The sequence below is a fragment of the Lissotriton helveticus genome, chromosome 11 (genome assembly GCF_964261635.1).
Source record: "Lissotriton helveticus chromosome 11, aLisHel1.1, whole genome shotgun sequence".
NCBI lineage: Eukaryota > Metazoa > Chordata > Amphibia > Caudata > Salamandridae > Lissotriton > Lissotriton helveticus.
The window spans coordinates 371,563,673-371,591,010 of NC_136072.1; the positions used below are offsets into that span (position 1 = coordinate 371,563,673).

The 27,338-nt window shown below is 48.4% G+C and overlaps 1 protein-coding gene across 1 annotated transcript in view; it reads left to right on the plus strand.

Moving 5' to 3' along the window:
• Positions 1-2,143: 2,143 nt before the first annotated feature.
• The window catches only part of LOC144790799 (kyphoscoliosis peptidase-like), a 694,354-nt gene continuing 669,159 nt past the window's right edge, over positions 2,144-27,338 (plus strand). The window contains exons 1-2 of the mRNA XM_078665482.1: positions 2,144-2,280; positions 10,746-10,890. Of these exons, the coding sequence (XP_078521608.1) occupies positions 2,144-2,280; positions 10,746-10,890 (282 nt within the window). The remainder of the gene's footprint in view (positions 2,281-10,745; positions 10,891-27,338) is intronic.

Sequence of the window (27,338 nt, forward strand, 5' to 3'; positions counted from 1 at the left end):
TGAGATCCAACTTCGAAAACCACCTTGCCCCATTCAGGTTCGCGACGATGTCGTCCATCGTAGGAGTGAGATGTCTTTCTCGTTTGACGGCCTTGTTAGGGAGGCGCATGTCCACACACAGGCGAATGGCGCCGGGTTGTTTGGGTTTCGGTGCGACCACCAGGGGTGAGACCCAGGGCGTTGGGCCCGATACCTTTTCAATCACGCCTAGCTCCTTGAGCTTCCGCAGCTCCACTTCTACCTGCGGTCGCAGACGAAATGGCACCCGCCGGTGCCTCAGCGTCGTTGGTCTGATGGTCTTGTCAATGTGTAACTTGAACGTCTTGCCTTTGAGGCAGCCCAGACCGCGAAAGAGAGCGGGAAAGTCTTTGAGCATCAAATCCGTGTGCAGCTCGTGCACTTGATTGGCGAAAAACACCAGTTGAAGGTCTTCGGCTGTGTGGCAGCTGAGCAGCGTGCCCCGTTTTCCTCCGGTGACGTGGAATTTCGTTTTCACTTGGTGGCCGTTGCTGGCGACAACCACGTTGATGACTCCGCGTAGGGGTAGTGGATCGTCGCTGTCATATGTGTATATCCTGGCGTTGGACAGTGATAGGGATGGCCGAGGGGACAGGCGGTCATATTGAATGCTGTCCATGACATTTACTGACGCCCCGGTGTCTATCAGGGCCTGCACTGGGGATCCTGCGATCTGCACCTCGCGCATCGGTGGCGGCCGTCGTCTGGCGCCAAGTCTGCTAACGAAGGAGACGAAATACACCTCGTCATCATCTTCTAGGCTGAATGCTGCACGCGAAGGGTCGCTGCACTGTCCAGGGTCTTCAAGCGTTAGTTGGTGAACTCCGCGAGCTGCTCCTCTGGCGCCGTAGTTGTTTGAGCGGCGGTTGGCACCACTCCGGCACACCTTCGCGAAGTGGTTCTGTTTTCCACAATTCGAGCATGTCTTGCCTTTGGCGAAGCATTTCCCACTGGCGTGGTGTTCCATCCCACAGTTTCTGCATGATGACTGCGGTGTAGTCCTGATACTCCCTCTTCCTGACTGTGGACGTCTGTGTATCATGTCGAGGTGCTCCTCCTTGATCGCTGGTGTCCCGGGGCGTCGTCCCAGGCCGGTGTAGTGCTGCTTCCATCTCATCAGCACGTGCGTTGGATAGTTCGTGGGAACAGGCCAATATCAGTATCCCATCTAGTGAGATTCGCGGTTGCCGGAGAATGAGGCATCGAAGCTGAACGGACCTGCACCCTTGAATCAGTTGCGCCCGGAGTTCCGCCCTCTGGTCCGGTAGTTCACAGGCCGTAGCAAGTTTTCGGAGGCGCACGTAGTATGAATCAATCGACTCAGTCTCACCCTGGCGCGCCTGGCGCAGTTTGAACCACTCATAGTCTGGGTTGACACGTTGGTCAAAGTAACGGTTCAGTGCTGTTACGGCGGCGTCATAATCATGAGCGTCACCCCTGTCCGGCAGAGTCTCAAACAGCTCGTATAGCTCGTCACCGTCATAACACATGAGTAGGGACCGCTTGACTTTGCCGTCCGTCTCCCTCACGCCGACTAAGTAGTGGTCCAGTCGACCAATCCATAGCCGCCATCGCGCCGCTGCAGTAAAGGGGTACGAGAGTTCGCTGAAAGGCGGCAGGGGGGCGGCTACTCCATGGCCGACGTGTGCAGGCGGCGCAGCTGCGAGTGGCCCAGGGCAGCCAACGTTGACCGGAAGCACTGCTGCGTTCTGGGGCACCGCGACTTGTGGGACTTGTGCGGTGGGGGCCCCGGCGCCATCAACAGGGGCTGGTTGGCTCATGACTGGTATGCGCGTGTCAGCCACCTGCAGGTATTGTCCGTGCGTGAGGCCTTCTGTGGTTCCAGGGTGTGAGGTGATGTTAGCGAAAGTTCCCACTGCTGGGGGCACACGCCTTCAGTAATCTGTGCCACGTGGAAGGCCTTGCTGGCACCAACCGTTGCCTCCACACCCTCAGATCGTCCGCTGTAATGTTGCCGGCGGGGGCTGAGAGAGATGCGGCCCCCCTCCCCTTTCGTGCGGGACCAGCTCCAGGCTCCGACGTTCTCTGAAGGAGAGGCGCGGGCAGCTTTGTTAGGAGCGCCGCGGGAGGCGGTGCGCAGGGCTGTCAGGGGCGCTGAAGCGCGATGGTGGAGCTCGCAGCAAGGCAGACTTCTGAGCCTCCCAGCGGGGGGAGAGCTTACCTGGGCGCCGCACAGGACGCGTCGACAGGCAGCAGGGCGGCACAGTCCTCGCCGTGGCCTGCGGGTGCAACGGCAGCCAGGTGGGTTCGTGGGGTGACGCTTCCCGGGGCGCCGCGATCACCTGGCTCAAGCGCCGAGGCGCAAGCACCGCAAGATGTAAGCGGTAGCGACGATCGCGGCGAGGCGTGGGCAGACCCGCCTCGTCGCCAATGTAGTGCCGGGACTCAGGAGTTAAGTGAAGTGCCTAGGCCGCAAAGTGGGGCCTTCTCTACACTGTCGCAATGACACACACCAGACACTGACTATGGCTATGGGCCGAAGACCACGAGCGGTCTCGCGCCCATTTATTTATACCCCTGGGCTAGCCCGCCCTCGGGGTGTAGGGATGCGTGCGTGCGTACGTGTGTGCGTGACTGCGAGTATGAACGGGCCGGGTGGCTCCGTTAGTACAGAAGGGTCTCTATACACAACAACCAACGTATTCTGCCACTTCGAACTCAGCGCTTCAATACTTACTCACACCGTTCTATTGCCATCTAGATCAAGAGTCTATTACCAGTGTCCCTTGTTCCTGTTGTTCGCTTACCTCCTATTCGAACAGACCGCGGTCTAAAGAGCTCCGTGTGTTCTCTGATTGAATTTGCAAGTGCGGAAATTCCGGTCAAATATGTCTGTATATCACCCCTTAATGTTTAATGCTCCTGTATGCAGCGGGATTACAAATGGCCACGAGAGGTAAAATGCACTAACCAAGCACTTTACCAGTTTTCCAATTCCCATCTCCGCGACTGGAAATTAGTGTGTAGGCGTGTTTAATTCCAGTCGGGCTTTAAGGATTTATGTTTTACTAGATGTTGTCCACAGTCCAGGGCGATAGTTTGTAATAAAAATAGTTGTTCCTCGGCTGGTTTGCTGTTGGCTTTTTTTTTGTGTCCCTCTGTGTCGGCTTAAGATTCTGTGGGCCTCATTTATGAGAAATGACGCATCGCTGCGTGGAAGCAGCGATGCGTCACTTCTCAGTGCGCACTCCTTGCGACATACCTGATGCGTCATATTTAATGTATGACGCATCATGTCGCAAGGAGTTACAGATACGTCCGTATTTCGGACGTATCTGTAAGCGCAAAAGTGACGCATTGCTGGAGTGTGTCACAAAAGTGACGCAACTCCAGCAATGCTTCCTTTCACATGGGGCAAGCCCCATGTGAAAAGGCTTGCATCAGTCTTACGCCTGCTGTGAGGCAGGCGCAAGATTTTGACGCAACAGCGTCCTAAAAGTGACGCAGTGAAATCTCATAGATTTCACTGCGTCACTATTACGAGGCTTTTTGCGGGGGAACGCCCCCTCTGCATACATTATACCTGACGCAGGTATAATGTAGCGCAGGGGTTTACAAAGTGACGCATCTGCTTAGATGCGTCACTTTGTAAATAGTGCGCAACAGGAGGCATGTTTTACGCCGCCGATGCGTCACAAAATGTGGCGCATCGGAAGCGCAAAACTGATGCAAGGCCTCATAAATGAGGCCCTGTGATTCTGGCCACTGGAAGAGTGTTGCTTTTTTCCCTCGCCCACCCTCTTCCCGTGGATGCCCTCTCTCAGCCTCCTGCTGCTGCTGATGACTTCTCACTCCAGTTGCTGCCCCCTAGTCCCACCCACGCTCTTATTGTAAAATTATTATTTTTGGGACATGTGCTACATGACTAAAGTCTTATAAGGGCTCAGAGGCGAGACCTATTGGCTATGCCAATGCTTGTTATCAAAAACCCCCTCTGTTGGGTGCTCAAAGCTTACCCCCCTACTGTACCCCATACATTTAATCAGCACTCTTTTATAACTTGGGGCTGGTTCATAGCCATGACAGATAGCTTTAATTGCCAGAGCTGTCCCACAGTAAAATGTAGCAAACAGCATTTCTATCATTGACCTTACATACGTTTAGGCGTATTGCTCTATGTATGGCTAAAGTAATTGTACCTAGGCGTTTTAAGTTAAAGGGACATGAAGTTAAAAAAAACTTACAAACAAACATCCTGTGTTAATTTTTCTGTTCCGGGTAGACCATGTTGCTTCCTTTTGGCAAGCCTAGAAAAACATCTATTTTTACACAAAAAGATGTTATCTTGCCTAAGAGCCAGCAAGGATGATTGTCTCTTTTCCATTCTCAAAGATAGCATGAACTTTCGTACTCTGGGGGTTGCCTTGGCTGTTTACAGGGAAAGCAGAATCAATTGTTTGAAGGGCAATCTGGAGAGGACAGGGGAGGGAAGGGGGGAGCTCAACCTGCTGTTACCGGACTGCAGAGGAACATCACAACAGGCGGATCAGGCTGAACAATTGTATGTTCTCTTTAGCAGCCCCTTCCCCCTACCCGAACCCCTGTATCACCCCGCCTTTTACCCATACAGCTATCCCCCACCTCAGGGATTCCTCCACACCTGTGATGGCAAAATTTCATGCTCTGTAAATATGCAATATATAAGCGCTTTATAAAATGTAACCTTGAGTGAATATGCAACTTGTATACATATATGGTTAGAGCGGCAGACCCTGATGCAGAGGTCTAGCCCGGGACCAGGGTTCAATTCCCCGCCTCGGCGGGTCTTGGGCTAAAAAATTCCACCGACCTGATAATTCTCGCCTAGGTGCCTATTCCAATCATGGAGTCCCACTCTGCAACTCTGGGCAAAAGCTTGCTTAATCTCCTCAACGGCCCCCACAACGCTAAGGATGCCTGGCCTCCACCTTGGGGGTGCCCAGGAGTGGACACCTCACAGGGAAAGCCAGGATGGGTTCCACAGCGGTATTCGTACAAGTGCCTTGAGACCCTTGCCGGTGAGTAGTGCGCTATACAAGTATCAATTTACATTTATATCTCTAACCACTAGCGTTTGTAGTAGACCTCTGTACTTACTACTACTCCTATGTGATTGTAGAGTTTTTCTGTCTAACCACTAGCGTTTGTAGTAGACCTTTGTACTTACTACTACTCCTATGTGAATGTAGCGTTTTACTGTCTTTTATCTTCCTTGAGTGAACTTGCAACGTGTTTATTTGCAACTTTCGCTGTATGTACCTTTTATGTAACTCGTGTAATCCAAAGTCCTTATGTAATGCAACTGGTGCTTATGTAAAGTGCTCTGACACCTTTGGGTAATGTTTGCGCTATATAAAATCGCAAATAAATAAATAAATTAAATAAATTGCTGTAGCCTTGAAGGATCGGCTGTCAGGATTAAAAGAGACAGTTTACCTAACAATAACAAGGGGAACTACGGCCTAATAATGACGGTGGACACAGTAGGGTTGCAGTTAAAAACAACAAACGCAACGACAGAGTCGCTAAACTGATATACTCCATGTTTTGAACAGTGTGAAGCGTGGTAACCATTTTAGGATTAACAAGCAATACACGTGCATTGTTCATTGTTCATTAAGATAATTATTTAACTACACAATAACAAACGTCCAAAGGAAAGTGACCCCAGCATAAGTCAGTAAAGAAGAAAATGGTACATTAATAATGATTTAAACCAAGACTAACTACAAAATATAAGCAGTTCTCCCACATCCCACTGAATTGTTTAACTTCCATAATCCCGAAGGTTAAATAAATATGCACATTTCACATGTTATACACCTGAACAATGGGCATATCTACTTAAAATTGTACATAAAATTGGCTAGGAGCTTATAAAACTTCTTCATATTTAGACAGTGATACCAAGTCCACGGTGCAGTACTTAGGTATTGTTTCTTGACTAAATATTTTCAACCATTTTTGCGGGAATTTCTCAATGAAAGTTCAGTGTTCCATTCAATGTTGCAAAATTTACCCCAACATTAAAACAGTTTCACCAAATTGTGTAATGCATTTGGCTGACATCCAGTGTGGCAAGTAGGGTTTGCCATTCCACTAACACTGCCACAACCCTTCCAATCTTTCCAACACACAATCCCACTCCATATAATTCCACTACACTCAAACACAACTATCCACATAATTCCAAATCACACCATGCCACATAATTCCACAACACACATTCACTCCACACTACACATTTCCGCACTGCATAATTCCAAACCAAACCACATAATTCCTCTCCACACCATATATGTCCTCTCCACTCTATATATAACACATGGGTAAAAAACATTGTCATTTACAATGCCAATTGGTATTGCACAAAATAAATTCCATGTTGCAACATACCACATAAATCCACACTATATAATATCCCTCCAAACTATCCCACATAGTTCCACACAAAACGCAATTTAATGCCACGTAATTCTACACCACACAACATAAAACACTCCACATAATACCACTGAGTGCCTCATTATTACACGCCACATATTTACACTCTACTCAATGCAACTTAAAACACTTCACATTTTACCACTCAGTGCCACATAATTACACACCACATAATTACACTCTACTCCTGAGACGGCTCCAACGCATCCAGAACGCCTCTGCACGCCTGGTCCTTGACATCCCTTGCCACTGCCACATCACACCCCACCTGAAAGACCTGCACTGGCTCCCGGTCAACAAGACTATAACCTTCAAGCTCCTAACCCACGCACACAAGGCACTCCACAACACCGGACCAACGTACCTGAATAGACAACTCAGCTTCTACACCCCCACCCGCCAGCTCCGCTCCGCTGACCTCGCCACAGTCCCCCGCTTCTGAAGAGCGACCTCCGGCGGCAGATCGTTCTCGCACCTCACCGCTAAGTCCTGGAACAACCACCCCATCCACCTACGGCAGACCCAAGACCTGCTGACCTTCAGAAAACTCCTTAGGACCTGGCTTTCCGAGCAGTAGCAGCATTCCCCACCCCAGCGCCTTGAGACCCTCACGGGTGAGTAGTGCGCTTTACAAATGATTGATTACTAAATGCAACATACAAATACTCCACATAATACCACTCAGTGCCACATAATTACACTCTCCTCAATTTCAACATAAAAACACTCCACATAATACCACTCAGTGCCACATTATTACATGCCACATAATTACACTCTATACAATGCAACATAAAAACACTCCACAGAATACCACTCAGTGCGACATAGTTCCACACCACATAATTACACTCTACTCAATGCAACATAAATACACTCCGCATACCGCTCAGTACCACATAACTACACACCACACAATTGCACTCTACTCAATGCAACATAAATACAATCCACACAATACCACTCAGTGCCACATAATTACACGCCATATAATCACACTCTACTCAATGCAACATAAATACACTCCACATAATACCACTAAGTGCCACATAAGTACACCCCACATAATTACACTCTACTAAATGCAACATAAATACACTCCACATAATACCACTCGGTACCACATAATTACACGTCACATTTACACTCTTCAGTGCAACAGAAATACACTCCACATAATACCACTCAGTACCACATAATTACATGTCACATATTTACACTCTATTCAATGCAATATAAATATACTCCACATAATACCACTGTGCCACATAAATGCACGCCACATAATTACATTCTACTCAATGCAACATAAATACACTCCACAGGATACCACTCATTGCGACATAGTTATATGCCACATAATTACACTCTACTCAGTGCAACATAAATACACTCCACATACCACTCAGTACCACATAATTACACACCGCATAATTACACTCTACTCAATGCAACATAAATACACTCAACATAATACCACTCAGTGCAACATAATTACACAGCACATAATTACACTCTACTCAATGCAACACAAATACATTCCACATAAACACACTCTATGCCACATACCACCAATCAATATAAATGCACTCCATGCCTTGACACAATTTCACTAAGCATAATTTCACTCAACACCACAGTACCAGGCCACACAATTCAACTCCACACGTTTCCAATACACATCACATAATTACACACCAAACAACATAATTCAACTCCACAAATCCACAATCCACAGCGTACCTCCAATCCACGCCATATAGTGGCACCACCTGAGCACCAAACATCACTCACCACCACCATTTTGCATCAGCCCCCCAGCTAAGCATCACCTAAACATCGCCTAAGCATCACGTCAGTCTGCCCTTGGAATGTGGCATCTGTTGATACTCCCATACTGTCCGTTCGCCCCTCGTGTTCTAATTAAAGTACTGTTTTTCAACCTCCACTCCCATGTTGTTTATGTCCCGCTCCCCCATAATAAACACAAATTATAGCAAAAAAGCATGAGAACAGGCAGGAAGAAGTTGCCAGCAGTGCAAGTACAAAAAAACTAGAAGACATTTTTTTAATCAGGTTGTTCAGTTGTATATAATGCCTTCTTGGTTTGTATAAAGGTAACAAAAATACTTAACACTTTTTATTATAACTTTTCAACATGATGCACAGCAGCCACAATGCTCTACAACATAGCCAAAAGGTACCAAAGGCGAGACCTATTGGCTATGCCAATGGTTGTTTATTTTGTGATTAAACTAATTGTTAATTGTTCCTCCCCATCCATTATACTACCATTTATATTGAAAGTGTCAAACTCTTTTATACAAGTGAAGTAATATTTTCTTGATTTAAATATAATTGACAGTATATTTTATTAAATGTTATTAAGAATACTCATAACTATTTTATTAAAAAAAGAATACACATAAAAATATAAAATAATGTTTGATTTATTGTAATAAAATCTTATTTACTGTAATTTATTCTATATTTTTCCTATGTGTTATTGTCATTGGCTGCTTTTATTGATTTATATGGGAACGTTTTGCGGTACAATTGGGTAGCTATGTGTGGGGCTTGATTTTTTACAAGTCTGGTCTAGAGGATCTCTTTGCCTGTTTTGTCAGGCCTACTATATTAAAATGTGTAGTTTGTGAATTGCAATGGTCTTACTTTATGTGGGTGTGTGTTTTGTATTAGCTTGTCCCTCCCTAAACCCGCCTTCAATTTCTCCTCTCCCCTGATTTAGCAGTAAGCATTCCCCATTTTCCCAAAACTCTTCTTCTTCCTCCCACACTTACTACTAAATCCTAGACCTATGTGTGGGATCTCGAACATTGAGGTAGAAATCTGCCTATAGAAAAGATAAGAGGGGTGACAACAGAGAACTCTGGCTTGAGGTTTGTGAATTGCATTTTGGAGTGCATAAAGTACTACTTGAAGATAGTTTGTGATAACGCCCTGTATTTTTAGATGATGTGGATACTCTGCCAGTGAATGGATGGAGGGGTTTCGAATGGGCTAAATGGTCAAGATGGGCACGCATTAGCTATAGTACAACTGATCAGTGGGACCAGCCTTAGGCATTTGACCAGTCTTAGTTGAGAGCACCAAGCTTTCAGGGACTTGTAGTTTTGGTTTTTGCCTCATAATAATTTTTCAAATATTCAGGTATTTAGAATGGAGTTTGGCTAAAAAGACAAGATTGACTGAAGGCGTCACACACAAGTCGGTTACTTTCCACTATCATTATTACAAAGTTGTGAATTTCTCTACTAATGGTAAAACTTACATCTTACTCTCATTACTGCTGGTGGTGTTTATCTTAGAATAATTTAATTGTCATTTGTGGCTATTATAACATAGGGCCAGATTTAGAGTTTTGGCAGACATCCTGTCATTCTTCAGGGTAGCGGAGATCATTACCTCCACCATGCTGGCAAGACCACTGCCCACCATAATTATAGATCTCTGCTGGTCTAGCTGAGATCTCTAGGCCTACAGAGAAGGTGGCACCAAGTGGCCCTTATGAAGGCACAGAGATTCTGCTACTCCGCCATCATGTTTCATGTGGACATTCGTCAAAGTGGGAGTTTGTTTTTGAAAAAATAAAAAAAATTGACCCTGATACTCAGAGATTTTTCACCAGGGCAAGAGCGCCATTTTTGTTTTTTCTGTTCCGGATCTCCAGCCTTTCTCTGATGGCCTCCAACAGAAAAAAGTGCATCAGACCATCCGCTCTAAATAGGGCAGAATGTTCTGATGTACTTACAAAGTCAGCCCCATCTCCTTCCGACCAACGGTGAGGGATTTCTGCTTGCTAAATGAGAGGGGCCACTGCAGAAGAAAACTTGATGGTAGATAAGACTGTAAGTAGGGGGGAGGAGCAACCATCAGTTTGGTGAACAGGGTACTCTGAAACATTTGTAGCAGAAAACCCTGTCTGCCAATCTCTAAATCAGACCCACAGTAACAGCATTTTGTAAAATGTAATCTATTTTGAGCTCATGGCAATTAGCAGGAACTAAAAAGTAGTAGTCCTATGAGCTAACATCTATGCACAGCCATTGTTGTACAGATATACGTCAGCCGAAAAATTTAATTGTGGATAATATTGTCTTTTCTCTGCTGCCATATGCCTACAAAGTAAGTTTGCCTCTCTGATTTGTACAGTATAGTTAATGGGTCAACAAGAATAGAGAGCTCTTGTTGATCAACCAATCCAAGAATACTGGGGCTACTGTTACCCTTCATCTTTAGAATGTCCTTATTTTTTCTTGCAGCCTTCAGCATCTTGTTATATATAGACTAATCCAGAGGGTAATATGTCTATGCTTGTTTGTAGCTTATCCATGGGATCGATCAAATTTGAAGTCTATGGCCATTGACCTGAAGAAATTTGAGAAATTGGATGCTTATGCTGCAAAGGTAATGGGCTTGTGATGGGTAGAACTTGGTGGGGCTGGAATCTGAAGTTTGGCTTTTGTTCATGCACTCATAGCTTTTTCTGCTCTTGTTTATCCTCTGTGTATTGTGCCAGACTTTTACATTGCTGTATGGATATGTTTTAAGGATTGGTGATTAGAAGTAGGTAAAGGTTTGTTGCTATGAAAACTATGTGGCTGAAAGTGATATAAAGCTAATTTCATCAGAGTTAGTTATTTAGAGCCAAATTACTAGGTGCCCGGTTTTAGACGCAATAATGATTGCATCCAATAAAATCTGATCCTGAGGGGTTTGGAATTTATTGCTTGGAATATTTGTCACCTGTCCATCAAAATCTGTATGCCCTATATTTTCCAAGTATTTTTTCTTCCTTTGAACCCTAGTTGATCTGACTTGCTAAAATTTAATGAAGGATGCACATTTTTATTGCACCCAATATGCACCAGGAAATTATCAGGGCACTCATAACAAGGATGTCAATGTGAATGAATTATGAATGAATTAATTCCAGGAATGGCATTTCATCCATGTCACTTAGACTAGTGTCCTATATAAATTTATCAAACAAATATCCTATAGTTTTCTTTTAAGAATGGTTGCTCCAACATGCCTGTATAAGAATACAAAAAGAACAATTGATGGACAGAATGCAGAACAATGTCATACATTCACCCCAGTACAGAGATCTGGGCCTAAATCCATTGTTTTTTTGCTCACAATGCCATTCCAGTTTGAACCCAGCCATATGCAAATCAGTCTTGACCCTGCGCCCAATGGGAACAGACCATCCGGAACTGCCAGGCCAGGTCCTCCCTGGACTGGAAACAAGCATCCTAGGACCGGTTTCGGGATTTCAGCCCTCATCAGCCAGGATAGCTTGACTCCAGTGGCATGGAGGGTATGGGACTCACTTCTGAGCATACCCGTCCCACTTGGGGGACAAATGCAAAAAGAACATTTGATGGACAGAATGCAGAACAATGTCATACATTCACCCCAGTACAGAGATCTGGGCCTAAATCCATCGTTTATTTGCTCACCATGCATTCCAGTTTGGACCCAGCCATATGCAAATCAGTCTTGACCCTGCGCCCAATGGGAACAGTCCAGCCCGAACTGCCAGGCCAGGTCCGCCTTGGATTGGAAACACGCATCCTAGGACCGGTTTTGGACTATCAGCCTTCATCAGCCAGGTTATCTTGAATACAGAGGCATGGGGAGCACGGGGCTCACGTCTGAGCATACTCGTCCCACTCAAGGTAACAAATGCAAAAAGAACAATTGATGGACAGAATGCAGAACAATGTCATACATTCACCATAGTACAGAGATCTGGGCCTAAATCCATAGTTTTTTTGCTCACCCTGCCATTCCAGTTTGAACCCACCCATATGCAAATCAGTCTTGACCCTGTGCCCAATGGGAACAGTCCATCCCGAACTGCCAGGCCAGGACCTCCCTGGACTGGAAACAAACATCCTAGGACCGGTTTCGGGTTTCAGCCCTCATCAGCCAGGATAGCTTGACTCCAGTGGCATGGAGAGCGCGGGACTCCCGTCTGAGCATACCCGTCCCACTCGGGTGACAAATGCAAAAATAACAATTGATGGACTGCATGCAGAACAATGTCATACATTCATCCCAGTACAGAGATGGGGCCTAAATCTATCGTTTCTTTGCTCACCATGCCATTGCAGTTTGGACCCAGTCATATGCAAATCAGTCTTGACCCAGCACCCAATGGGAACAGTCCAGCCCCAACCCCTTTGGTTTTGCTTTGTTCACCCTAATCTGGCAGGGTATGCCCAGATGTGAGTCCCTTGCTCACTTTGCCCCTGGATTCAAGGTAGCCTGGCTGATGACGGCTGATTAGCCAGAAACCGGTCCAGGGAAGACATGGCTTGGCAGTTCGGGCTGGACTGTTCCCATGAGGCACAGGGTCAGACTGATTTGCATACGGCCATGTCTGAACTGGGGTGGCTGAGTGAGCTAAAGAATGATGATGGAATAAACCCAGATCAGTTGACTGGGGGTGAGTGCTTACATTGTTCAACACTCCGTCCATCATCTCCTTTGGTTTTGCTTTGTTCGCGCTAAATTGGCAGGGTATGCCCAGACGTGTGTCCCTTGCTCACTTTGCCACTGGATTCAAGCTAGCCTGGCTGATGACGGCTGATTAGCCAGAAACTGTTCCCAGGATGCTTCTTTCCGGTCCAGGGAAAACATGGCTTGGCAGTTCATGCTGGACTGTTCCCATGAGGCACAGGGTCAGACTGATTTGCATATGGCCATGTCTGAACTGAGGTGGCGGAGTGAGCTAAAGAATGATGATGGATTAAACTCAGATCAGTTGACTGGGGTGAGTGCTTGCATTGTTCAACACTCCGTCCATCATCCCCTTTGGTTTTGCTTTGCATACGAATACAGCACCAACCACCCATGTGCCCGCTTTGCCAGAGTCTTTTTGTCTTCCACCCAGCTTATACTCTGGATATATTTGTTCACTGTATTTTTAAAACACAACTTGGCTCATTTGAAGAGGCCAGAACTCCCCTAGGCCCAAGTTCTCAATTGATTTATCCAAGTATCTCTTGTAGCATGCCTTTTCTTTCTGCATGTTTATTTCCACCATACATAGTAATACAGGGTGTCATTTGTAGCCGTCCAAATCTTGTGACAGAATTTTAAAAAGTCCGCCTACTGGCCACAGTTTGTTTAGCTTAGGCAAACTTAAGCCTTATTTGTGCTGGTGAGGCAGATCTGGGTACATGAAATACACATTTGTACATTCTTGTCAAGAGGGTCTCCAGTAGCATCAACTCAAACTGCAGGTAGGAATTTTGACTTTTCCGCAGCTAAAAGTGGGCTCAAGGTGGGGCCATGCAGTTTTTTTAGAGAGAGGTATGATTGGGAAGATTAGGGATAAGGCTTTTCTCCAGATACTTTCCTTTTGTAGGACAAAGGACTCCTGAAGGCTAAAAACCCAAGTACTTGTTGGTGAATACTTCTTCTATAGGGCAATCGTTGAGTAACCACTTGCCCTGTTTCATGATGTGTACCGAAGCAAAATCACCTTGGTCTTATTAAGCTTTATTTCTAGGGCTTTCCCCACAGTGTATACTCTATAAGCTTGGTAATCAGTCTTTACAGGCACACTTACATGGCCGGCTTTAGGGCCGTGCGACTTGTGTGGCTGCACTCGGCACTGGCATGTGGAGGGGGGGGGTTGACCTTAGGGGGGCGCTGTGTTTAGCAATATCTTATGATAGGAGAGATGATGGGCACTTTTGAGGTGGTAGGGAGAGAATCTGAGGAGGCGGTGATGGGACGTGGGGCACCGGGTGCCACTAGCGCTAAAGCCTGCCATGTACACTTTTATCTTGCTCATCAGCTGTAGGTCGTCCATATAAAGCAGCTTGGATATGGATCAAACTCCCAGGTTGGGTGCATAAGAGGCCATCATGTCAAGGTCAGTTAAAAGATCGGAGCTGTATAGATTAAACAGGAGCAGTGAAAACACACCCCCCCGGCACCAGTCCCATTGATGGTAGAACTTTCCTTGACAGGTGCCATCCATCTGCTACCTTGGGGCCTGATTTAGATCTTGGGGGTCTTATCGCCATCCCGCGAGGATGGCTATCCCAAGTACTCCCTCAAGCTGATGGCTGTCTGCCTGCTGTCTTTAGTTGTAGAGACTAGGTATAGAAGACCGCCACAGCAATAGTATTCTTGCTGGCTCACAGTACTCTGCTGCCGTCAGGCCAGTGGGATTGCACGAGCCGATTTACTGCTGTGCTGGTGGTGTCCTGGTGGTGGAGTCCTGATGGAGTGAGGTACATCGGGGCATGGAGCTAGATAAGTACAACTTATTTCTACATAAATACACTTGTCATGTTTGCATTCAATCATATGTAGGCAATGTGTTTTGTCCCTTCATGTTACATATTGCATGCCACACACAAAACTCGAGCCTACAGTGATAGCAAACACACGATAAATAGGAACATTTTACAAAAAGCTTGCCTGCGGTCTCGGTGCCAACAGAGTTGTTTGGCGTCATGCTAGTTTCGGACCAGCAAAGGAGTGACCTGGAGTATGGTGTACTGCAGTGGGACACCAAAAAACTGTGAGTTTTCACCCCTATTCCTTTGTTTCTGGCAACTTGAGCTTGGAGGTATCCCCTTCAAAGTTGTCTCGGCAGAAAGGCACTTTGTAACCCTGATGGCAGGAATCTTGACGGGACTCCATCCCAAACTGCTTTCAGCTTCGCCACTTTTAACATGGGAGTAGGAGTCTCGGCGGCGGCGGCGGTGAGACCATGGCAGTCTTCACTCCAGTGTCCAGACAACATCTAAATCGGTCATGCAGACTACCAAGCTAGCGGGCAGGAAGACCATCAAAAAGGTGATGGCAGGACAAGTTCTTCCAAGATCTAAATCAGTTTGTTGATCTTAATCCATGTTTTAGTGTACAGCATCCTAATGGCCTTAAATATCTTCTGTCCAATTTAGCCCACAACTTTCCCTGTAGGACATGGTCAAATGCAGCTTTGAAGCTTACAAAGCACATGAACAAGAGCACGCTATATTCACAAGATTTTCTATTAGGAGGCCAAATGCCATTAGATTTGTAAGGGTGCCTTGCTTCTTTGTGAACACTGTTTGGATCAATGGAACTCTTCCTGTGGTAGTTGCCCAATCAGAAAGGTCTTTTAATAATAGGGATGAAAAGTATTTTAATTCCACATCATCTAGTTGGATTATAAGGCGGTAATTGCTTGGAGTGGATGCCTTGCCACCTTTAAAAATAGGATGAATTATAGAGCCTTGCCAGCTTTCCGGAATTGTCTCTCCTTCTAAGATTTTTTGAACATTGTTGTTAGATGCTTTGCCCAAACTGGTGAGCTGCATTTCAGCAGGGCTTGTGGTATACTGTTGGGTCCTGGTGCGCAGTTTGGATGAGAGCCCTCTATCACTCTTTTAATAGCTTCAGTTGAATATTGTAGCACATCATGATTGACGAAAACATCATTCCCCATGGATACTTCAAATATCATGTCTTCAGAGGTGTACTTGCTTTCCTGGTTCCCTGAGAAGTGAGGTTTCAGTTAATCCATCCATGTGGGCTCACTAATGTTGGTGTTATCAGTAGCATGCTGCTTTCCTCAGTTTGCTGCTGCCTGCACGCCGGCTGTGGTCGCTAGGGCCGCTGGGGGTGCTGACAGCATTCCTTGTCACCTTGACCTCATCATCCTGCTAGGTGCTCCTCTGCCGAGCCTGTGTGAGGAGAGTGGGCAGAGGGCTCGGTGTGGTCGCCAGCCAGAGCCCCGGCTGCTAGCATGGGCACGGGATTGCGTAGAGCAGGGGCAGCTTTCCCAGGCCATCTCCTCCCACTGTAGCAGCCTCTGCTTCCCTGTGTGTGCAGCTCTCATGAGTCACGCTCTTCTCTCTGTGGCATGTACAGATCCTCAAGGTGCCTTGTGCTGCTCACGGTGGACACAGCTCCCACAGATGCACGCGCTGTCTCCTGGGTGCGTACAAAGCGGGCGGGGGGGGCAGCCGACCCTAGGCAGGTCCCCCCCCCTGGGTTGTTTGGGAGGGGAGGTTGGGGGGAGGGGGATTTTCTCCGCAAAGTAATTTTTAGTTTGGGCTTGTTTTTAGTATAGCCCAATTGGAACCCAAGCTTAAATTGCTTGGGCTCCGCCCCCCTGGCCACCATTTTAGGTCCTGTGACCTGGTGGCCGGGGGCTTGTGCTGTGTTCTTTTTTATTCACAGCGCGGTTTCTATAGTATTAGGTCTAGTGTGTTGATAGCCATGTCTACGGAGGATTATCGGGGTTTGGAATCCATCAGGCTTCTCAGTGAGGACGGTAGACTTGACCTGGTAATAGGGGATGCGGCTGGGCCGTCGCGACCTCCACGTCAGGCCTCGGCCGGAGTGGTGGCGGTGGTTGCGGCCTGTATGACCCCCAAGCGCCCGAGAGTGGAGGCGGTAAGTGACCGGGCCACCCTCGATTCTAGAAAGCAGCCCCGGGGGTTAATGTACGACAGGTGGAGGCGCAGGAGCCGGGCATTGATGCTGGGCATCTCGCGATGCATGGCTAGGCCGCGACACGGTCTCTGAGGAATCGCCGGTGCTGCTTCAGGCCCTGGCGGTTCAGGTTCGGGCGGCGTCTGCCCCCGCACAGCGGGGGAAGTGTGGGGGGAAGCGGGGAGCCAAGAGGCGCTCTGCCTCGTTGGCCGCCCGTGTCACGGTGGAGTCCGCAATGGGAGGCGAGGAGGGGGATGATTTCGCCTACTCTCAGGCTTGAGTAGACGGGGGTTTTAGCAGCGGAGGCGCAGGGAGATTTCATCGTCCAGCCCTTGATTTTGCCGCAGCAAGGTGACTTGGGAGTAGAAGAGGGGAGGGGGGCTGGCTATTCTACGCCGGCCCGGCCTTTGTCAGTAGTGGAGGCAGGCAGGTTGGGTACTGGCATTCTTCAATCACAGGCAGTTGGGGGAGCTGAGGGGAGGGGGGAGCTGGTTCCTTTTAGCCCCCTTCTTTTTTCTCCTCCGTATTCAGGTAGGGGGGAAGTCTTCTCAGTACATAGTGGCTAAGTTGGGGAGGGGGAGGGGGAGTGGGCCCAGGTGGGTGGGTGGCTGGTTTCCCCCACTATGGGCAGGGGTCAGGTGTCAGATCCTTTGCCCCTTCCCTCTCATTCTTGGGTTCCAGGGGAGGTTGACCCAGAGGGCGTTTCCAGCTCCAAGAGGTTGATGCAATCATTGGGGGGGGTCAGGAAGCTAGGGGGGGTTCCCCGATCTTGGGGGGTAGATATCTTTCCTTCCTGGTCGGAGGGGGTGCGTGATGCTGGGTTGGGGAGGGTGGGGCGGGATACAGACACCGGAGGAACATTGGGGGCAATATGGATTTGCCCGGCATGAAGGAATTTTGCGCAGTTAGAGCGAAGGTGGCGCAGGAATCGGCAAATATTGTGGACAGGGTGCAGGATGGTCAAGCTCCTGGTCAAGCAACCACGGTGGTGAAAGCTATGTTGGAGTGGAGTAGTGGGGAGGAGACGGGAGAATCTCCCCCCTCTCGTTGGCGCGCAAGGAATGAGTGGGGCAGGGGGCGGCCAGGTGGGACAGGTTAGAGGTACGTGGTCGGGTGTAGGTGTTTCAAGCAGGCAGGAGGGGTCTGGGGTTTTTAGCGTTGAGGGATCTGGCACATCAGTCCGGCCTTTTTCTCCACAGGTTAGGGAATGGCGCGGAGCTGCAGACTCAGTAGGGCGAAGTACGTCCCAGTGGCACCGAGGAGAAGGGAGGGTGGAGCCTAGGGCGGCAAATTCCGTACCATCGGGGGATCTCGGCGCGGCCAGCAGATGAAGGTCAGGCGCGACCTCGCTGGCCCCAACGACATTTCAGCCACGTCGGACAGAATCTTCAGCAGTGAGTGTATCTAGGAGTGGTCAACGTTTGGGGGAGTACCAGCAGGTAGAGTCGGCTCCCCCGCCAGGTGTACTGAAAGGGGCTGGTAAGGCCCATACAGGTCTTGAAGGGTCCGGTAAGGCCCGTAGTAGGTTGGTGTGGACTGGCCCTTCACAGATGGAGGAGCCTTTGGTTCTGGATTATGATGAGGACAGCCCCGAGGAAGGGGAGCTGCGTGACACTGAGGTTGGGGGGATCTTCTCATGTTTCTCGTAGTTTGTTATAGGCACCAGTGGTGGTTCTGCCCAAGAGGGCTGTGGAGTTCGGTCCAGGAAGAGAGCACGGCCCCTCGGTGAGGGCTCCTCGGATGGCGGACAATGTGGAAAAAGTGGCATGGCGGTCTGTGCCTGGGCAGGCCCCCTTGTTAGAGCCAGGTGAGATTCGTGAACCAAGGGCCAAACCAAAAATGGTGTCTGTGGGGAGCTGTTGGGGGGGAGTGAAGGGAAACTCTACAAAGGTTGTTATGTTAAGGATCAAGGGGTAGGGACGAGTGAAGGGGAAGGAGTATTGGGCGCCAAGGTGGAGAGTAGTAGTAACACAGAGGTAGTTGAAGTAGTGAAATAACCTTTGCATAGCAAAGAGTTGAAGATTAAGAAGCTTCGCTACATGGTGGTAACTAAGCCTCTAGGAGCACACTTGATGTTATCAACAAAAGAAAGGATTTGGAAAGGGCAGTATGTTGAAATCCTGAAATTGTTACACAGGGAGGTACGTTAGAAAGAGGGTTCAAAGGAAGAGGAATACGAGTTGGCTAAGCGTCCAAAGGTACCATTAACGATTGAAAATTGGACGGCGGCATTTTTAATATATGCCAGCGTATGCTGCGAAAATTTTCCGGAGCGCTGTGTTGCCATTTTCAAATATATGGCGTCATCAGAAAGACGCAGATAATGGGTAGTGGTTTTGTGTGGGCCCAATACGATGAGGAGTTTAGAGCCCTCATGGCCTGGGATCCGGAGGCAAAGTGGAGGGAGTTAGATACTGATCTGTGGCAGCACACGATTAGGGCTCCAGCTGGGGGGAAGACAATTTTTACAGCTAGCGGTTTGCCCTTAGTATACCGGCCCTTTCAGGGGAAACCCACCCGGGGAGGGGTGGGGAATACAGCGACAACACAGACTGGGTTTGGTGCATGCTGGGACTTCAATAAGGGCACGTGCGCTAGAGAATACTGTAGATTTAGGCATGAGTGTTCACAGTGTGGCAGGAAACATTCCTTGGTCAGGTGTTGAGGAGCAAGAAATTCAGGCAGCCAGCAGTGGCAACCGCAGAGTAGCAGCGCTCCAGGCCCCTCTCAGCAATCCAAGGGCAATAGAGGGGGTAAGGCCCCTCAGGGAGCTGGGCCCAAAGGCTCATACTCCGGTTAAGCTAGAGCAATTGGCAGTCGGGTATGGAGATGTGAGTGTGCGGAAGATGCTACTTGAAGGCTTTCAGGAGGGGTTTCGCCTTGGTTACACTAGGTCGCGGCTGCGGCGCTGGTCAAAGAATTTGAAATCGGCTGATGAACATAAGGCAGGATGGCAGGGCCGTTTGAGGATTGCCTTTGAAGAACTTGATCATTTCTCCGGGCCGGAGTTGTTCCCGAGAAGGAGGCAGGGCAGTACAGACTTATTCAACACCTATCATGGCTAGAGGGGTCGTCAGTCAATTACTTTATTGATGAGGAGGGGGCGTCTGTGTCATATTCCTCAGTTGACGTTCCTATATCACCGGTTGTGACCGCAGACGCAACTGCAGAGATGGCGAAATGCAATATAAAATCTGCATTTAGATTGCTTCCAGTCCATCCAGATGATTGGACTTTTCTGGGGATCCATTTCAATGGGAAATGGTACGTGGACAAAGCATTGCCGATGGGTTGTTCAATGTCTTGTGCTCTTTTTGAATCCTTCAGCACCTTTTTGCACTGGTATTTCACAGAACGCAACGGCCATGAGTTAGTGACACACTATTTAGACAATTTCTTTTTCGTTGGTTCCCCGTGCTCCGCGGAGTGCCAGGTAGCCCTGGACACGTTCCAAGAGCTCATGGAGGAATTGGGGGTGCTGCTGGTTCCTGAGAAGACAATGGGTCCTTGCGCGACCATGTCTTTCTTGGGGATTGAACTTGATTCAATGGCAATGCAGGCTCGCCTGCCAGTGGACAAGAAACTGAAGATGTTGGAGCTCTTGGAGACAATGTTAGCAAAACCAAAAGTGACTGTCAAGGAGGTACAGGTTCTGCTGGGACATCAAAACTTTGCTTGCAGGGTGGTCAGGGCAGGGAGAAGTTTTTGCAGGCGACTGGGTCGGGCATTGTCTGGACATCATTTGCCTCATCACCATGTCCTTTTGTCACCAGGCGTCAAGGAAGATCTGCGTATGTGGTCTGTCTTTCTGCACTCTTTTAATGGAGTCCCTTTAGCTAGGAAGGAGGACTGGGAATGGGATGTACAGATTTTCTCAGATGCAGCAGACAGTGAGGGTTTTGGCCTTTACTGGCAGGGTAGCTGGTGTGCAGAGAAGTGGCCTGAACAGTGGAAGAAGGGTGGGATGAGTATTGCCTTTTTGGAACTCTTTCCAGTACTAGTAGGCTTGACGCTGTGGGGACAGGAGTTGGCTCATAAGAAGGTTCTGATCCGGATTGACAACAGGGCTGTTGTGGACATTATCAATAGACAGTCAGCCAGAGATGAACAGATTTTGAAATTGCTGCGTGTCTTTGTGTTAGGTTGCCTTAGGTTTTACATCACTTTTAGGGCCTTACACATCCCCGGTGTGGACAATGACATTGCTGATGCTTTGTCTCGTTCGCAGTGGGAGAGATTCCATGGGCTAGCCACGGAGGCGGACAGGACACCGACCCCCATGCCGGATCACTTGTGGTATGTAGGCAACGTAGGGTCATACAATTGGTGGTAGGGTCTTTGTCTGCGTCTACCTGAGCCACATATGAGCTGGCTTGGAGGGATTTTTAGGCGTCCGGGGCGTGCAGGCGGAAGCCTGGATGGCGACGGTCTGAAGATGTTATTCAGTTCATCCTTGATTTAATGCCAAATCCACAAAGGTTTTCGAAGTCAGATTAGCTAAGGGTGCACTGCCATCTGTGGACGCACCAGTGAATATCGTGCTGGGTGGGAGTGGTGCAACTGGGTGAGTGGGAAACCCTTAGAACCACTCAGCAGTTAGTAGAATAAATCTACCAACTAAATGAATTACGGGAGTACCCTATGCACACACAAGTATTCAATTAAAAGTTATATAAAAGGCATCATACAATGTATACAACAGACAAAGCAACAGGAAGTTGTAGAGATCTCCTGTAAGAGAGTCATTTTCTGAAATCCTTTATTGTGTTAGACAGCCAGCCGACACGTGTTTCATTGCCTATGCGAATCCTCAGGGCTCTACGTGGCTGTGTCAACCTGAGAGGTCGCTCTGCTTGTGATATTTCCGACCCAGCAGGGCCCTTGACCTTGGTTGAATTGTCTCAGGGAAAAGAAGTCCACACCCTAAATCCAGGAGTGGTATATCACTGTGGTGCGTAGGCAACGTGTAGAAGAGTCGTAAAAATCGTACAAATCTATAGATGGTGTAACGTTTCGTCGTGCCCAAGCATCGTGTGCGAACTTAGTACACAATCCCACAAGTCTTTGAAATGTCTGATGTACGTGAGTGCAGAGAAAACCGCGTACTCCCGGGTCACCGTGTTCCTGTGTGGACCTTCCTTGATTTAATGGACAAAGGCCTGTCCAGAGTTAGTCCAGAGCAGGAAAGCTAGCTGGCATTGCATTTATGGGGAAGCTCCTTTGGGGTTACTCTCCGTCTGCAGGGGAGGAGAATGGTGGAGGGTTGAGCTAGGGAGCGGGGAGCAGAGTACTCCGTTAGGAGCCCTATATCGTGGCAGACTTTAGCCAGGGTGTTAGAAGCTTTGCCTTCAGTTTGTAGAGATAATTTTGAAGCTTGCCTTTTTCCACGCTCATGGTTTGGATGTTTTTTGGGGCATTCAGAGTCTCAGAGTTGTTGGGTTCTAAGTTTTCCAAGGGTATTGGGTGGGGGGATGTGCGTCTGTCAGACAGGGGAGTTCACATTTGGCTTTAAAACTGACCAGAGGAGCAAGGGACGAGGTGTGTGACTGGAGGCGTCTTCTCCGGTTGGGACTTGCCCGTTACAGTGGGCCCGGCAATGGTGGGGTGTGTCCGGGGAGAGTGTGGAGGCTAGTGTTTTTCAGCATGCTGATAGGTCTCAAGTCACGAATTACCAGTTGCGCATGGTGCTCCGCAAGGCTTTGCAGAGCATCGGTTTGGATGGGGGGAAGTATGGGACGCATTCCTTCAGGATTGGGGCAGCGACTGAGGCCCATAAAAGGGGTTGGTCCAGACAGGACATTATGCGCTTGGGGCGTTGGTCTTCAAATTGCTTTCAGCGATATGTGAGAAGCAATGTAGGGGAGGCGCCTGCGTCATCCTCGTTGTCTTAAAATCTGATACGGCTTTTTTCTTTTCAGGTTCGGTGGCTGGCCCCCGCTTGGCGGCAATGACCATCTGGATTGTGGGGCATTCCTTTGTTAAATGGGCGCATGTTCAAGCATGTCACAGTTATTTTGGGTCATTGCTGGTTTTTAATGAGCGTTTGTTTCAGGTGGTGTGGAAGGGCAAAGGAGGGATGCTCTGGAGAGAGTTGATCCCAGCTCTTAATTCCTGGATGATCGGTGGCCAATGCCCGAATGTTTTGGTCATTCATTTGGGTGAAAATGATTTGTGTAGGGTTAAGGGAGTGGTTTTGTTGAGGGCAATGAAAAGACACCTTTTGCTTTTGAAACAGCAGTGGGCGGGTTGCCATGTGTTTTGGACTGAGCTAGTCCCACGTAGAATTTGGAGAGGGGGGCTCAAGCCCAAAGCGATTGACAGGGCGTGCGAGAAGATCAATCTTGAAGTTTCTAGATTCTGTAGAGGTTTGGGTTTTGGCAGGGTTAATCACAAGGATATTCGTTTTGACGCAGTGGAGTTTTTTCGTAATGATGGCGTTCACCTCTCCAGAATGGGCATGGATTTGTAACTTTTGGAGCTGAGAGAAGTCTTGTCTAGATGTTTGAAGGTTCAGGAATTTTCCAGTTAAGGTATCGTTAGTCAGTGATAGGTTTTTCTTTGCTCAGTTGGGAGGCAGGAAGGGGGGGTAGTTTCTCCCCCTCCGCTTTCTGGGTGGCGGGGGTTAGTGGTGTTTTTTGCCAGGTTTGGCAGGATTTTGGTTGCCATTTGCTTAGTTGCGGCATCGACAGGGGGAGTTGGGCAGGATAAGTTGTTGGGGTGGTTCCATAGGCGAGGGGACCAAGATTTGTGGAGGGGCAAACCGGGGTTTTGTTTAATGGTTGGGGGGTTTTGATAAATTGAAATGTTTATGCAGGGATTTGCATTGTTTGTATTTTGTAATGTTGTAATGTATGGGTGGGGAGCGGGTTCAATGACCTTTAGGGGTGGGGGCGGTGATTGGGGGTTAAGAAAGGGTTTTATTTAGTCAGGTTTAGTTTTGTAAGGCGTTGGCCGAGGTTTATAATTTGTTAATGTGCCCCTGTTGGAATAAAGCGCCTTTTTCACACAATATCTAGTTTGTGGTCTGCTCACCCCCCCACCCCTTCCTCCCAAAGGGGGCTTGGGGGGGCAGCCGATCGTAGGGAGGTCCCCCCCCCCCGGGCTGTTTGGGAGGGGTGGTTGGGGGGAGGGGGATTTTCTCCGCAAAGTAATTTTTAGTTTGGGCTTGTTTTTAGTATAGCCCAATTGGAGCCCAAGCTTGAATTGCTTGGGCTCCGCCCCCCGGCTACCATTTTAGGTTCGGTGACCTGGTGGGCGGGGGCTTGTGCTGTGTTCTTTTATCCCTCCCTCCCTCCATCCTTATTTTATTATCATTTTTTAGTGCTTTATTCCCCTTTTTTCTCTTATTTTAGGTGGTTATTGTTGGAACAGGTGGACATGTTTTTTTTTCTTGTTGTACTGTCGCTTGAAACAGGTGCGGTGAGGGGGTTAGTGGTGTTTTTTGCCAGGTTTGGCAGGATTTTGGTTGTCATTTGCTTAGTTGTGGCATCGACAGGGGGAGTTGGGCAGGATAAGTTGTTGGGGTGGTTCCATAGGCGAGGGGACCAAGATTTGTGAAGGGGCAAACCGGGGTTTTGTTTAATGGTTGGTGGGATTTGATAAGTTGAAATGTTTATGCAGGGATTTGCATTGTTTGTATTTTGTAATGTTGTAATGTATGGGTGGGGGGCGGGTTCAATTACGTTTAAGGGTGGGGGCGGTGATTGGGGTTAAGGGAGTGTTTTATTTAGTGAGGTTTAGTTTTGTAAGGCTTTGGCCGAGGTTTATAATTTGTTAATGTGCACCTGTTTCAATAAAGCGGCCTTTTTCACACAATATCTAGTTTGTGGTCTGCTCACCCCCCCCCCACCCCTCCCTCCGAAAGGTTCGATCTGCACCTCAGAGGTTGTATACCCCTCACAAGTGCGCCCTCTTCCGGAGAACAGACAGATCTGAGAAGTGCACACTCCTCGATCTCATCAGATCTTTCCTTGCAAGTGATCTCTGTGCACTGCGTACAAGATAGTCGACCACCACTCCGGAGACTGGATTCCCTCAGCCCCAGCCTGGGCGGGTTGGCTCAGGCTGGGAATGTTGAAAGCTGAGTACGGGGGAGCCGGGGCACTCTTTGGCGACATAGAGAGGGGGGCAAGGAGGAGCCTAAAAGCCCAAGCAAACTTCAGAATCGCCACACGAGACTGATGTCACACTGCGCCCGGAGGCGCTCTTCAGCAACTTGGGTCAGAGCCTGAAGGAGACAGGGCTGGGCTGCCCCCCCACACAACGTGTGCAATTCCAGCTGCCCACACAACCCGGGCTCCGGTCCGTAGTTGGGGAAATGAAAGCCTACCACACCTACACTTGGAGGTGAGCCTACCAACGCTTTAGACTTCAGTATATTAAGAGCTATTGATGTACTGGACAAGGAGATTCAATCCGTTGAGCGCAGACTCTCCATGGGGGACTCGGGGTACTAGACCATTTAAATGAGCCTTTACATAGTGAGCCTGTATCGGTGACCACAGCTGACACCTCACACTCAATGCCAAAGCCAGCTCCTACTCGCTTAAAACACTTGGTTCCCCACACGTAAGTATTACACTTTCACCCCTGGTGCCTTCAGAACCACCCTCAAAGAGGAAAAAGGGGGGTGGGGGGAGAGTAACCAAGCCAATCTAACCAGAATCGAGGCTAATATATCGACTCTCTGTTCAACAGGGGAAGACCCTACTCCTTCCAACTCGTCTGCTCAAGTAGTAGTGGCACCTATTCCCAATTATCCAAATCCTGCATCCTGCCCTCCCGCCCACTAATTGTATAGATAACCTGGGCCCTACAAGAGAGGACAATAGTGGAAGGCCTAAATACTCTTACTTAGGAGACATGACAGCAGGGACCCATATAACCCTGGTGTGAGAAGTTAGCCTGGCATATGATGTCCACTAGTTCTAGTGGGCACTTTGCACCAGTCTAATCGACCCTTATCGATGGTGGTTGTAAAGTCAACCTTACAGAAAGCTAACCTAGTGGTAGCATGGACCAGCAGTCATCAGGCTAAAACTTCAGAGAGCGCATTAAGCACGTTGTTTTACCAATTATAATCCCTTGAGTACCAAATGAAAGGACACCACACAAGGTATATATCAAATATATATGTATTTATTCTAAACACAACCCCTCTGCACTCTTTATGAGGTCAGAGGTAAAAGTACAATAAAAGTTACTTAATTAGCATACGATAAGTTGCACAGTATACGTTTTGCCCTAGAGAACTCACAAACCATATACTAAAATAGTGGTATAAGAACCACGTCTGAGATAGAAATCATGCCTAGGGCCTAGGGCATCGTTGGGGCTTCTAGGAACAACCAAGGGTTAGGAAGTAGGAGGTCCACGGGAGTTGCGTGCAGTGTCTAAACACTGCCGCTGGTTACAATTGACTTTCTAGGGGAAACAAACAAGTTAATAATTTACAATGTAAGGATACTTCCGGATGGACTACGATGAAACCCTTTGAGACTTAGACACTAGGAGGGCCAATACCCTTGAGACTACCAGAGTACTCGTGTTACCTCACCCACGGAAGCTGGGTGCATAGGTGTCTTTTGATGTCGGGCTTCGTCGTCGATTTTAAAGGAGAGCTGCAAAGAAGTGCTGCAGGCGACCAGAGGAAAAGTGTCCGGGTGGATCTAAGGGTGAATCAAAGATCTGAAGAACCTGAAAGCAGAAGGGACAGAGTCTGGGTCACTAGCCAGTGACCAGGATGGCGATGGAAAGCTGCCAGTCAATGTTGGGTGATTTCAGGCGAAAAGGTGAAGTTTGTCTCTACAGCCACAAGGTCCAGGAGGTGTCTATGACAACCAAGAGCTTGATTCGAGCTGCCCCACAAAGGATCTAGTTGACTGCCGTGTTGGCATCCTGATTGGACCCAACAAGCCTTGGCAAATGCAATCCATGCACGTCAAGATTGGCTTCAGTGTAGACCAGCAAGATCTGTGGCGCTTCTCCTTTGTAGAAAAGCTGGAACAAGCCTGGAGCAACCAGGAAAGCAAGTTAGATTCAAAAGTAAGTCTTCAGTGGGCTCACTAGCTAATGGACTAGGAACCGGGAAGACGCATCAAGCTGCAATGCAAAAGCGGGGCCCATGGGACACTCATGGAGTGTTGGGGGCCAGAGCTTCAGAGCACATGGTTCTTGGGGATGGAGCTTCAAGTACCCCAATGCACAACTGCGATATACCTCGGGAGTTGATGCAGTTAGCAAAATGCAGGATGTCCAGGAGTTCTGGTCCCACATCTCTCGTGTTCGCCACGGGTCTCAGCTTTGCTGTGAGCAAAGGTCGGGGTCAGAGATGTCTAGAAGTCTGTGTCCTGTGTCGCAGATTCTTCGGGATCCGGCAGGAGCCTCGAAAATACAGACTG